Genomic DNA, 15,099 nt, shown 5'->3' on the forward strand with positions numbered 1-15,099 from the left:
GAGGTGCTACTATGGCTAGGCCAGGGCGTGGTGAGGCTGGTTCTTCGAGAGCTCAGGAGGGTGCTGGGATGGATGATGCCCAGTATAGGAGGCTTTCACGGCGGATGGATGCCATGTATGAGACGCAGAGCAGGTTTGCTCAGGAGCTCACCCTTGCGTTAGGGACTGCTTTTCGAGGCCTTGGAGCTGATATCCAGTGGCCAGTTTTTGGTGAGGACTCTGCATACCCACCGCCTGATACTCCACCCACTGAGGGTGATGATGATGATGACTCCGAGTAAGTATACCCTGTGTTCCTTTCTACTACTTTCACTGAGGACAGTGAAGATTTTTAGTTTGGGAGTGGTAGTTAAGGAATATTGTGTGTGTGTCATTTAGTTGCATATTCATGATAGTTTAGTTCATATAGTTGCATTAGTTTTTTTTTATGAATGTCATGTAGCTCATGCATTTACCATGATCCCTTTTGCAATAAGTTATCGACTGAATTGTGATATTGATGCGAGTGTAGTGATAACATTAAAGTGATATTAAGTTGTGTAGGTTGATATGCATGCTAGAAACAATTGTAAGTCCACTAAGTCTTAAAGAATGCGTAAGGGCTAGATTGTTGTTATGATTTGGTTGTTTTCAAGGTCAATCTACTTATTATGCTTAGAATTCGATTATAGGTTCTTAGTGATAAAGACATGAAAAAAGAAAAAAATTTGGAGAAAAAAAAATATGGAAGTTGTTGCTAGTTGTGGCTAGGCGTCAAATGGCTAGTAGCCGGCTCGCGTATGTTGCGAGTAGTCTAGGGTTGAGCAAGATGGAGCGAAACGCACTTGCTCAGAAGTTATAAAAAAAAAATTGCATAATTGATCAAGAGTGGGCTCTTTGGTATTCGAGTTATTAAGTTCTTAGGGGACTTTGTGCCTAGTGACCTAAGGCTTTTAGAGTCTGGGATCCGCTAACCTAACGCTCGTTACATGAATACCATTGTATAAGTCTTTTGTGGACCTCACTCATTGCACGGTCAAATAATCATTTGAGTTGTAAATAAAAAGCACGATTCCGTAGTAAGCTCCAGAGTTCTTGTAGTGTTGTATATCACTTTGTGCCTGGAATTTTTATTCTTTGTATAATCGTAGGATTGCCTTGAAGATAGTCTAGTCATAGTAATTGGTCTAGTTCCGAAGCATATCTGTTAAGCATTTGCACACACCACGTTTCTGTCTGTATGTCCGTTTGCATGAGTTTATTGATCTTTAGTTGTCTAACTGCATTCGTTGAGATGTGGCAATTTGGTTGATTAATTGTAGTAAGGGGGATCGTTGCATTTTCATATAGATTGCATTCATGCATATTTTTATTTGTTTTTGAGTCTGTGACGCTTGAGGATAAGCATCGATTTAAGTTTGGGGGTGTGATAAGTGGCATTTTATACCACTTAGAACGTCTTAAAATGGCTTAAATTGGTGTCTTGAAATCAAGTATTTTGTGTATTTGATGCGTTTTTCTAGTGTTTATGCATTTCAGGGTATTAGTTGCATTTCAGGGGAGGAATCATCAAGAATAAGCCTTGGCATGTGTTCACCATTGCGAGAGGAAAGGAATGGGCAGATTACGGCGAAAAAACGGAGCAAACCTGGATTTTTTCCAGTAGAGGCCTGCGCGCCCGCGCAGCAATGCTGAGCGGCCGCGCAGCAACCTGCGCGCCCGCGCAGCTATGCTGAGCGGCCGCGCAGGGTCGGGGAAAAAGATAAATTATTTTAGACTTCTACTTCTGTTTGGCTTCCAACTTCTATGTAATCTGAGTTTTATGGGACTATTATATAGGTAGATTTGAGACGTTTTCACAGAGAGTATTAAGGGGATTATGTTTTAGATTGTGTTTTACGCAAGAAGCGAAGGAGATAAGGAAGAAGACCGATTTAGCACACCACAACGAAGAGGAAGCATATTTTCTTGTGATTCTTGTTTCGTTGTAACGTTGGATACTAGTTTTCTTGCTTTGACTTATTTACTCTTGTGACATACTCTGTTTTAATATAATTAGTTTAGTTATTATTTTCTTGTGTTTGTTTATCATGATTTCATATGAACCCATGATGGCGATAAGTTCTATTATGGGCTAATCGTGATCATGGGGTTGCAACGGATTTATTATGGAATTCTTTAGTTAATTGTTTAATACTTTAGTGTGTGATGATTGCTTGATATCTAGTATTGGTTGTGCGTATTCGTCTTATGTGCGTCGTGAACATATAAGATAGGGTGTTAATCTCTTGTGAAGCGACGGTGGATCTTGAGATTTAGAACTTGCCATGCTAGCATAGGTTCATGTACGTTGTGCATGATTAGTGGGTAACTCTAACAGTTTTATTTGCCCTATGTAATCAAAAAGAATAACTTGTGCTTAAATCGTTGTGTTGTCAATTTCTGTAGACATATAGGAACTCAACATAATTGATGACTATTCAACTTCTATCTTAATTGTGGATACTTGGTAGAATGGTATTAGTACAATGAAAGTTGGCTTTTATCAGTTTCGTGTTATTCGATTAATATCATCAATGTCACATGCTAAAGGTAATAACAATGGCTATAGAAGGAAGTAATAATGAAGTTGTGATCTCATGAGTGTTTTATTATTGATAAATTGAAGTGTTAGTTAAGTGGTTAATTAAGTAGTTAATTATAGTTAATATTTAATCAATAATTTTAAGTGTTATTATCTTAACATTGAGAAGTAATCATACATTGGTGAGTGAGTTTAATTAGACAATAATTTAGTCTGAGTCTCTGAGGGAACGAACTAGAAAATATTCTATATTACTTGCGAACGCGTATACTTGCGTGAATATTAGCGCGTGTTTTCGCCCTAACAACTGCAAAGATCAGAACATATCTTGGTATTAAGGGACTTGAATTCAATCTAGAGTCTGACAAAGCTTATGTCAGAAAAGCAAAAATTAATGATCTCAGATATGCTATCTTCCAAACTGGTGAAGATACTGCAGAGCTTAAAGATGCTAAAAGGAGGATGATTGATGAACTCAGATATGCTGAGATATGTTTGTTAAAGAATTATCTTAGAACAACTCCTGACATCGAAGAGATCAGAAAGTGAAGCCAAGTCAAGATCTACAACTGCTAAAATTCTGATATGTATACAGACTAAAGTGGTTATCAGAAGTTAAAGTTGGTAAAGCTTTAAGGACTGTAAGTTGTAGTTATCTAGTCAAATTCTCATGCATTTGTATTTAATATTTTTGACATCATCAAATATCTGTTAAACTTGTATATTATGCTAATTTACAAGTTGGGGGAGATTGTTAGATATATTTGATAATGTCATGTCCAATATGATTTGTATTTAGTTTTCAGTTCTTACTTAAACAGGACAAATCGGTACTTAACTGGAAATCAACACTTATACTGAAGACAGAACTTAAGTTATCAGTACTTAAGGTTAAGGAGATATTTATCAGGTGATAATATCAGGACTTAAGGAAACTTTCAGATAAGGAAGGCGGCTGATTGAAAGGAAAGAAGATCAAGACAAACGCAAGAAGAGATATGCATGAAGAAGGAATTATATGAAGAATAGAATACTTGGAAGAAAAGGTAATTGATTGATTTATTTTAGGAAGCAGAATTATATTCCATATCAATTAGTGATTATCTTGTAATTGTGTAGTATATAAATACAGACATAGGGTTTACACTATAAGTGTTATCATTATCGAGAATAATATTCATTGTAACCCTAGCAGCTCTCGTGATAATTTGTTTATCACTGAGAGAGGACAGTTCCACATTGTAACAGAGTTTAATAAAGTTTGTTGTCTGTTACTTGTGTTCGTTGAATTCGATTTGATTGTGATATACACTGTATTCAACCCCCTTCTACAGTGTGTGTGACCTAACAAGAAATGTTGTTAGGATTGAAGGGATCTCCCAGGTGCAGGTTGATGACGATCCAAGGGTCTTTCTGCAGATCACAAAGACCAAAATGCTGATAACATTGATCAGGAAATTGATATTTGGCAGACGTTAGTGCTTCTCTCAGATTTAGTGCCCGTTTAGAAAATCTTAAAATAAGTAACTTATGACTTAAAATGATTAAGTGACTTATAAGTGATAAGTATATAAATACTTATAATTTACATAAGTGTTTGGATAGTTTACTTATACGTCATAATTATTTTTACTTAAATGAACTAAAATAAATAATTTCAAAATATAATTATCTTAATTCATAAATTTTAATTTAGACCAACAATAAAAAACATATATTTTAGAACCAAAGTTAATAAAAAAGTGAAAAATTAAAATAAGTTGAAAAAAAGTACATCGTTACTAACATTCAACTTATCAGCTTATAAGCTGAATATTCAACTTATAAATTGGGTCGACAAACATTCATCGATAAGTTACTGTCAACTTATAAGTGATAAACTCCTTAAAAGGAGTCGGCCAAACAGGCCCTTATTTTATATGTGTTTGCATGTTAACTAAACTTATACGTTAAACCATGCCTAACACAGAAATTATAAATTAAGATATGTATAAAATAGTGAAAAAGAAAAAAAATGTTGGTAAAGTGGTGGGACCCATTGATTTTTAATATATAAAAGGAAGATAGTGAAGTAAAAGTAGGGTGAAAAAGGAGGAAAATTGAGAAAATAGTGGGACCCATTAACTATTTTTAGTAAGTTTTGAAATATAAAAAATTGGATGAGACATTAAAAAAGAAAAATATAAAAAAATGGTTGGGAGAGAGGGAATAATACTTTTATCGATTTAAGTGAAAACTTTCTTCAAAAAGTCAAACCGCCGCAATATTGCCCTGCATTACCAAATTGCACGACTTCCCTGCTTTAACCGCAAGGGGGTTCGGGACTAGGTGAACTAACGGTGGTACATTGACCATGTACACAAATTTAAATAATCATTTGCCCTTTCTTTAATATCTAACACTAGCACGAGTGTAAAAGGTTATGTGTATAACAGGATATAAGAGCATCTCCGATTATAATATCTCATGTTAAATTATTATCATCTAAAATTTTATTGAATTAATAAGATCATTTGTTCAAGTATTATTCTCTATATTGATTAATTATATTTAAAAATATTATGCTTTATATATATAAATTATTTTATATATATAAAAATTTGACATATTAAAATAAATTTAGTTAATATTTAATTAAACACAAGTAAAAATAAAATTTTTATTTAATGAAAAATATTGAATATATAATATAGCATTAGAATAAGACACTTATATCTATTAAAAACATATACCTATATGTATAATAAAATTATATATTTATATTCTATTCTATTTTATTAGATTAGATTAGATTATATTTATTAGTATTTTTATAAAAATGTTTATTAAAATATTTAATAAAATTCATTAATAAAAAAAATCATATTTTGACCCTCAATATAATATAAAGTTAAAATATTAAATAAAAAATAAAAAATTTGACACATATATATTAAATATAAATATAATATAAATATATGTATATATTAATGTGTAAAGTAATGTTAAATTAAGGGCAGAAATGTGACTTGTTTTAAATGGTTACAAATCAACAGACACACAGAAGATACAATACATAATATCTAAATTTTTTTCTAGGAGGTAACATAGTTGGAATACTATATTTTAAATATAGTTAATATGTATCACCTGGACTTTTTAACGATATATTTGAAGATGCTAATGCTGAAAATTTTAACCAGGCCCGGCAAGTTCGGCCGGTTCCAAAATACACTTGAAAAGTTTCTGTCATGTTTAATTTATCTTTATAAATCAATACAATTTTCCATTTAGGCTCCAACCGATCTCAAATAGTCTATAAAAATATTATTTAAAATTCCTGTTTGGGTCTTTTGAATTCCTGGTTGGCTTCAGCCCCCGGACATGTATAATAAACATCAAACATTCATTGCAAAATAAACATACCAAGAGAACAGACATTTGAGATGTTCAATAATTTCTTTCTTTGTATGTAATCTCACATATAGTCTTATGGATGAGTATGATTAAGCAGTTTATTTGTGATGAGCACCACGTCACATTGGAGATCAAGAATTTTAATATGCATGTTACAAACCAATTGGAGGCTCTACAGTCTACGACATGTTATTACACATATTATTCCTAAACAGAACAGCTGCAGAATCAAACATCTAGTGCATACCTAACACCTTCTTACTCCCCTCCCATGCCGCCACTGCTTCACTTCCACAAGCAAGCACTGCAATTTTGATGTGTTTACTATGTGACACCTTTATGAAAATATGCCACCAGCAACATATTGCTCTAAGCTTAATACAACAAGAATTTTCGCGACTACTGACTCCTCCTGAGCATCACTCTTTGCAGATTTTGGATATGCACTTCAACCAGTTCTGTGGCATCCACACCAAATTAGTTAGCTAAAGACTACTAACTGTATATATGTCAAGAAAGCACATAGTTGTGCATTTGAGATTTGCTACACTTATATGAGATGTGAAAACAAATTTGTAAGGTAACGATTGAGGACCAAGGACCATACGACTTTATCTATTAGTTTAAACAAACAAACAACAGAAAGCCTGAGGTTTACTCCCGACTAAAACCATTGGCACAGAAACTCATGGAGATGCTTTGACCTACTTACCACATAGATAAACAAGATTGGTATCTGCCAATTCCTCTAGTCTTTTCTCATCAAAAAACTTTGCTGTAATACAGTACAACCATAAAAATGACAGATCTTAACCTCGGTTTCTTGACATTCTTTGAGTTTGAAATTAAAAGAGGGGGTCTTGAAATTAAAAGAAACAGTGTCTTAAAATAATTTTTAGCAAATATACATGACGAGTGGCTAGTTCATGTGGTGCATGTCCAACGACAAGAAAAGCTATTTCATACAGAATTATCTAATCAGCTTGAGTAATAACACATTCAGTTATAGGAGTAAGAATAACTCACAAAGAAATCAGAGTCCTGATATCATCAATGTTTATTTCGCGTCGCTCCGTTGGCCCACCCTTCCTATCAAAAGCTTCAGAAGCCATTCTCTTCTTTTTATCCTGTAGCTCCAATATCCGCTCTTCAATGCTGTTCCGAGCAATAATTCTTACAATTGTCACCTCTTTAGTTTGCCCTATTCGATGTACTCTGTCCATTGCTTGTTCCTCAACTGCTGGATTCCACCATGGCTCCAGCAGGTACACCCTATTAGCAGCAGCAAGATTAACTCCAGTACCTGATGCCTTCAGACTGGCAAGCAAAACTGTAGGGCCACCAGGAGCTGGGACACCAAAATCTTTAATAACTTGAGACCGCTTTTTTGCGTTCATTGACCCATCTAAGCGCAAAACCTTAAAGCCAGCATTTTTTAGAGGCTCTTCAAGCAAAATCAGCATCTTTCTGAATTGTGAGAATATAACAGACTTTTCTGTTGGGTCCTGATCCCGTGATGCTGATAGAAGATTCAATAGAGCAGATATCTTCGATGATTTACTGGAAGACACAACTTCAGCATTATCACTGACTTCTTGGGGCGGCGAGAAGAGATCAGACTCCGATAGTTCATGTCGGCAAAGAGGACAGCGGGGTTTGGCACGCTTTAGGGTCTTGAGAATGCAGGATTTGCAATATATGTGAGCACAACGTGTGATCACAATATTAGTTGGTGTCGAAATACAGATAGGACAGACAAAGTCTTCACCATCTTCTAGCATTGCAATTATCTTATTCAGCAGTTCTGGGTTGTTGGACACATCTGCTTGCATTCATTTGTTATTGTAAGTGTTATCATAAACACATAATTTAGAAGTTAAAAAAATGGCACCACATATTTATGATAACAAAATATTATATATCACAACAGTATAACAAGCATACAAATGAACAAATATCTCTAATTTCAAAGACAGTGTGTTATATGAAATAAGGAAAAGGGAATAAGAACGCATGACCAGCAAAATTCACATACTGATAATTTTAATTATAATCTTATAAGGTCCCGGATTTTCACATCATACTTTTAGATAGATGCAGTCTTTTATCTTGGATGAGAACAAAGTATCATGCTTCTAAAATCTTTCTTTTTTCAAGCATAAAAAACGGGTGCAGGTAATTTTAATATGTCGACTTACAAACATAAATATAGGCACATACACAGACAGTACAGGGTTAAAAATTGATATCCTTGTTTGTATCCTGAATGTATATTTTGCTCATATGGCATTAAGCACAAACATACTATTACCAAACATATCTTAAACATATAATAATAGATATGGGGGAAGTTTTATCGTAATTATGCATAAAACTTACAGAGTTTACAAACAAAAACTTATGCTTAAATTTCTAAACAACTATAGCTTACAGATACACAAATAGCTGGGTACAAAGGAACTGGAAATGAAAGAAGCTACACAGACACATCAACAGCCAAATTATGAATGTTTTTTTAATGTAATGAATGTGACCTATACACCATCTGTTGAGTTTCGGTCCTAGAATGCAACTAAGGTATGACTTGAGCAAATTTACAACTCCCTCCACTTCTCCAACTAACTACTATGTTATTCTTTCATGCAAATGTTCATAGCAAATCTATTTTATCCTAGTTTGTAAAGCTGCGAGAAAACAACCCAAAACAAGTAAATTAATTTCAACTCATTCAAGCTAGAAGATATCACCCTTTCCCTTGCCTCCTGCTCTTGATACATTCTACAGTGTTGTAGTATTTCCACTGACTCTTAAGAGAATAGTTAAGAAAAACTAACAAAAAATAATTTTGAAGACATAGAATTTATACAATATAGAAAAAACTCGTTTTTTATTATAAACAGAATGTGCACATAACAACACACAAACATGCAAGGTATTAGATATAGTTATAATGTATGTAGTTTCTTACTCAAATATGTATGTAACAACTATCTCAGAGGGTCATGCTTGCAAAGAAAGAAAAGAACATACAGATCTCAGAGCTTTACAAGCTAAATAGTCAATGAACGTGAATACATGAATAATAATTGATAACACTGTATAATACCTTCTATATTGCTGGGTGGAAGAGATGCAATGAGATCTTTAGGGCATAAGTCTACATCAGTGCAAATCTGGCGGAGTCGTAGAATTATGCTAAGCAGGGTTGTATAATTGCTTGTGACTCTGTTGGCTGAGATGTAATCCCGGACGACAGTTTTAGCCTCTACTTCCATCCTATCATAAAGCTCTCTTTCCTCAGCAGAAAGATCGATGTAACAGATCTCCATTATTTTTTGCGGCAATCCCAGTAAGCCCTTATCTTTTGTCCTCCTCAAGCAAATGGTTGCCATTACAGCCTAATTTTAAGCACATAACACGAAAATTCTTTCATAATAATACAGTGGAACCTAGGAAGCACGGACACTTCGCCGTACCCGTGTCGGACACGGCTGACACGGCGACACGCGCCCGACACGACTGAATACGTGTCCGACACGCCATGTGGCGTGTCGACAGAAAAAGGCAACCGACACGCGACTGACACGGGTTCGACACGCGACCGACACGGCCCACCGCCTCAGCCCATAAAAAAATCCCAAAATCATCTTTAAGAAGCCCAAAATCTTTTTTTTAAAAGCCCAACCCATCTTATATTAACCCTAATTTTGTGTCTCTCTCTGTTATAACCCCCTCTTCATCTTTCATCTGAACACATAACCCTATCTTTATACAATCTAATATATACATACATCTATCTATATATATATATAACACGTACTTTTATAGATGATCATTTGAATGAAAATGTAGAATAGATCTTCCACTAGTTTATCAATATTATGAATGAATATTATGAAGGAAACTCTATTATTATTATGAATGAAGTTGTTCAATATTTGACATATACAAATCTTATATTTTTTATATTTTTATTACTTTTTTTTTTGCCGTGTCCCGTATCCAGGACACTTCGATAATTGACGTATCCCCGTGTCCCGTATCCCGTGTCCCGTGTCCCGTGTCGCCGTATCGGTGTCGGTGCTTCCTAGAGTGGAACTATATATGATAACCAAAAAACACCAAAGCATAGTACGGAAACAAAAACATAATAGAACAGAATGCACATTATCAGCTTATCTAAATGGTTCATTTTGTAAAAGCCTACACGAAAAAATGATAAGATGCATTGATGCCTCTTATTGAAAATGGCCTAAACATATCCAATCAGATAAACCTTTATAGTGCTCTCCCCTTTAAATTCGAAATTTTTATACAATGTCTTCACCACTATTATATACTATAAGAGGATATGCTGGTTATACCCTTTATAAACAGACGGATCAGAGACACCATACCAATGTCACTGTCAGATCATATCCAGCTAAATGATTAAAGTAAACACAGCATATGTAGAAACTGGCAAAAATTATCCAACCAACATTGCTCATTAAACAAAAACAGGAGGGGACAATTAAGTTATCTCCAAGTACCAGAGAATGAGTAGTCCCAACTCACCATCTGCGTAAATTTGTAGGACAGGGTGTCATATAATAAGCCAGAACATTCTCAAGCAAAATATGCATATGACTAGCGTGAAATTTGCCATGGGAACTAGTTTGGCAAATTTAAGATAAATAGATCTATATTACACGCACCAAAAGAAAACATAAAGAAGCCAGGCCAAATAGAGTGATTGACATGAGAAGTGGACAAAATGTTAGCTTTCAGGTCTCTTAGGTCTTGACACACAAAATAAGTAAACAACCATCCAGGATATGATGAAAGGAAAACTACTAATGGTATAGAAGCTATGTATTAAGCAGTATATGTTGGACATAAACAACAAATTAGACCTGACAAATCCATAGTACTGGAACAACCAATTATTAAGCAAGTCTTGCAGATAGGTAAATGCCAGGCAAAGAACGATAAGATGTATAGCTGATATAGACCAGAAGTGAAATATATGTACCTGCAACCGAGTGAGCCCAGACTCTTCTCCATGGTCCACTGGCCGTTGCACCAATGTATTCCAGTAGTTTCTGTTTGCTAATGGCTGATATCTCAAAAATGACATGAGAGAAAACAAGTCAACAGTACCATTTTGTATGGGGGTTCCTGTGACCAACCACCTCCTCTTTGCAGTTAATTTATTTACAGCACGGGTTTGTTGAGCAACGGAGTTTTTAATCATATGTGCTTCATCCAAAATCACCCTCCACCAAACCACTCTAAACATTGGTGACTCTGAGTTAAGTTCAGACCCCAGTGTAGTGTATGTGGTTAGTACTATATCATATTTCTTAAGCTCCATTGGGTCGTTAGTCCTATCTCCATAATACAAGTACACCTTCAATTTTCCCGGCTTAGTGTGCTCACCCAATTGTGTTATCCACGTGGAAAACACAGATGGAGGGCACACAACCAAAGTTGTTCTCAAAACTAAAGCATCAATTGAATTAAACTCATTGTGTCCGGCATTGTCAAGGTTTCCTCTACCTCTATGCCTTTTCCTAATTCTGTTCACCAATTTATCCCCTCTGCACTTCTTTGGATTCTTACCACCGTAAACAACAAATTCTTCATCATCATCATCCTCAACCACATCAGTACCACTACCATCATCAACTAGCGAATTATTACCATAACCACATTTATCAAACGCAATCAAACTAAGAAGAGTCAAAGTCTTACCCATACCCATATCATCAGCAAAAATTCCACCATGCAACGGCTGAGGCCTAACATTCGTCTCATAATTCGTAATCTCATAATAAAAAGTCCCTCCACTCTTCTCCATCCAAAAAGGTGGCAACTCACCCGAATTCTCCCTCTTCACCAACCAAGCCAACCCCTCCTTCTGATGCAAAAACAACTCCGTTTTAATCACTTCTTTCGGAGCTTCCATAACTTCCACCATCCCTCCTTGACTCTCAACCTTAAAAATATCATTCAATCTCTTCCCATCATCCACATTCTGCCTCACAATCTCCGGAATCCCCACACACTCCCCTTCTGTCCTAATCAACTCCAAACCACTCCGCGCAATCGCAACATAAACCCCTTCCACATTCCCACTAATAGCAAAAACATGAATTTGACAAGGAATCATAGCTCTCCTCCCCTGATTACTCGGAACAATCCCCTCAATTGAAATTAAATTATCATCCAACAACGGTGCCAACACACCACTCACACACTTCTCGACAAACCCCACTTGTAAATTCCTTATATTAAGAACTCTAATAGCATTACAATCGTAAGGGTTCAAAGGATCACGAACCAAGCCCACCATTTCTCGACCCGTAATCATTCCGCTATTCGGTGAAATACCAACAATATTCGCCATTATAAAACCTAACATTTCAGTTCCCCCAATATCTACACCCCCAAAATCACCGGCGGGGTCCTCTCCGGTGGGCTCCACCTCATCATCGGAAGGTAAGTCCGGCCAGCTGTTCATCCTCAAGTACACATTCACCGGGTCTTCTTCATCCGCCATCTTCTTCTAGCTCTTAAGTTGTATGTATAGGTTGTATGTATAGTTCGAGTTATTTGAATGAAATGTAAAGGCGGGTTTAGTGAGAGAAGATGAAGAGGAGAGAGTGAGGTTTATATAGGCGGTGGGGAGAAGAATAACACCGTGTTTGTGTCTATTTATGACTTGCAAGTTACACAACTGTTAACCAACACCTTTTTGGGAATTTTAATTAATTGGAATTATGCTTTTCAATCAATTTATTAGATTTGGTGTTAAAGGGATTTGCAGAAATTAGTATGTGGAATCTTTTGTTCATTAATCATACTTTTTAGTAATTAATTATTTTATAGAATATTGTATGTATCATCTTTATTTATGTAAATGTCACTTTTAGCATATTGTTAAATTTTTATAATTGTTCTTTATAATATTTAATTACGAAAATTACTTAGAATACAAAATTCGGATATATATACTATATCTTTGTATATAATAATACTCATAAATATTAATAAAATTATTACAAAAATAATTTTTTTTTGTAAATAATGCACAAATCTTATATTATTCAATATGTTACACATGAAACTCATTAACGTATTAAAATGAAATGATGTCCTCTTAATATATTCTAATATAAATATATATAAAAATTCAATTTGTGCGTGTATAAGAGTAATTAATTAATAATAAAAAATATCTGGCTAAGAAATACTTTTATTTATTAAATTTAATATATATCAAATTTAATTTAAATTAATAATCGTGTATTTTCTTTATCATGTCTCATTTATTATATTATGATTTTTGATACAAAGATTAGAAAAATATGTAACTCGTTGTTGAAAAGTAAAAAAAGGTAAATAAATTGATAATAATCAATATTTATTTATTTATTACTAAGCGATAACAACCAATATTTATTATATGAAGTGATTAGAATGAAGAAAATTAGTCAATATAATTAACTTTTTATTATAAAATTTTATTACATTAAAAAAATTAAAATAATAAAAAATTAAGTAGATCATCCCCATAAAAAAAGTTAAAAAAATGAACATCTTAATCCTTACAGTAATTCTAATTTTTAAGTATGTTATCACTAGTTTTCAAGAAAAAGTATGTTATCACTACTACATTAAACTGTGGAGAGGGAAAGGAAATATTGAAACCAAACAAGGCCTTGTATGGAAAAGCGGAAACGATGCATGGGAAAATAGGTGTGTCTGGGGCATAGACTTGAAAAGGACAGTGCGTGGGGCTGCGTGAGTTGATGGGACCCACAAAAGGGTAGTAGCATTAGTAACGTACGGGAAAGAGCAGAAACGGATATATAGATGAGGAGAGTTGGGCCCCACTTTAGAATTTATCCAAAATTTTGTCAATGTAACATCTCTAAATTTATTAAAATGGGGATAGTTGTTGGGAGTATTTACAAAAGCATGCAGTGTTGCTTCACACCTGGATTACTTACACCTGGATCTTTCCATGTGACTGTTTTGGTTTTTGCCACTTTATTGTTTGACTATTCTTTCTTATCTTAATATTCTTTCAGTTTCATGAGATTATATAAAAAATTAATGCTCATAAATTTAAAATATAATTTTATAATTTATTTAGAATTTTTTTTTCATAATAAATTAAAAAAAAAACAAAAAATATTGTGAGAAAAAATAAAAAAAACTGATAAAGTAATGGAGCCAATCAATAAAATTAGTGTAGTAGAAGAAAGTAGTGTATGAGTGAAATTAGTTTTTATAATATATAACTTTTATAATTTTTGATAAATTTTAAAATATATAAAATTGAATGTGATATCTCATAAAAGAAAATTTATGAAAATGAATGCGACAGAGGATAATGATTTACAGAGACAATTCTCTCTTTATATTATTTTCATTGTGATTTTATATAAATTTATTAGTAAAATAGTTTTTAACTTATATAATTTCTAAACTAATCATTGTTTTAAGTTAATTAACATTATAATTTGATAATTCATTTATCATAATATTTGATATATATGTTATATCAAATTTTTTAAAAAATTGTTATATATATTATATATTTCCATATTTTATGAGTCTGATATTTAAGTGTATGTACACTAATTATCATAGTTGCTTTTCAAATTATGTTCTATTTTTTTAAGAAATATTAGAAGAATTTTATTAAAGTAATTATGTTCACTAAAATTTGGTGTAAAAAATAGTAGTGCAATAGGTAAAAAAATATTCAAAATAATATTTAAATAGCAAATGACATATTTGGTGAAAACATAACCAATGAAAAAATGATAGCTCATTTTTTGAATTTTTTTGAAAGAATAAATCCTTTTAAAATTTGGATCCTCTTATTATAGTTAATTTAAAATTTTAATCGAAAATAACAAAACATATTGAATTTATAACTTTCCAACAAACTTTCAAATTTACTATTACAATTTATGATAATACACCCCTATCACAATTTATAACTTTACAATATACTTTTAAATTTGCAAATTCTTAAATATAAATATTGTTAACCTAGTTTATTTACTAATGACTTTAATAGTATACTTATAAATTTATCAAACTCTCAAACTTAAAATTTTGTTAACTATTATAGCTATTTC

General features: G+C 33.3%; 1 protein-coding gene across 2 annotated transcripts; it reads right to left on the bottom strand.

The window, feature by feature from the left end:
- Positions 1-6,008: 6,008 nt before the first annotated feature.
- LOC141720514 (putative SWI/SNF-related matrix-associated actin-dependent regulator of chromatin subfamily A member 3-like 1) lies at positions 6,009-12,649 on the bottom strand. Of its 2 annotated transcripts, XM_074522956.1 has the most exons (4): positions 10,974-12,649; positions 9,066-9,357; positions 6,986-7,781; positions 6,009-6,417 (listed from the first exon to the last, which is right to left on the bottom strand). In XM_074522956.1, the coding sequence occupies exons 1-4, from the start codon at positions 12,501-12,503 to the stop codon at positions 6,408-6,410; spliced, it is 2,628 nt and encodes an 875-aa protein (XP_074379057.1). In that variant the 5' UTR covers positions 12,504-12,649; the 3' UTR covers positions 6,009-6,407. The 2 variants fall into 2 exon arrangements, with proteins under 2 accessions (XP_074379057.1, XP_074379058.1); XM_074522957.1 differs by lacking the exon at positions 6,009-6,417 and having other exon boundaries at positions 6,982-7,781.
- Positions 12,650-15,099: the final 2,450 nt, after the last annotated feature.

This window comes from Apium graveolens, chromosome 4 (assembly GCF_009905375.1).
Source record: "Apium graveolens cultivar Ventura chromosome 4, ASM990537v1, whole genome shotgun sequence".
Taxonomy (NCBI): domain Eukaryota; kingdom Viridiplantae; phylum Streptophyta; class Magnoliopsida; order Apiales; family Apiaceae; genus Apium; species Apium graveolens.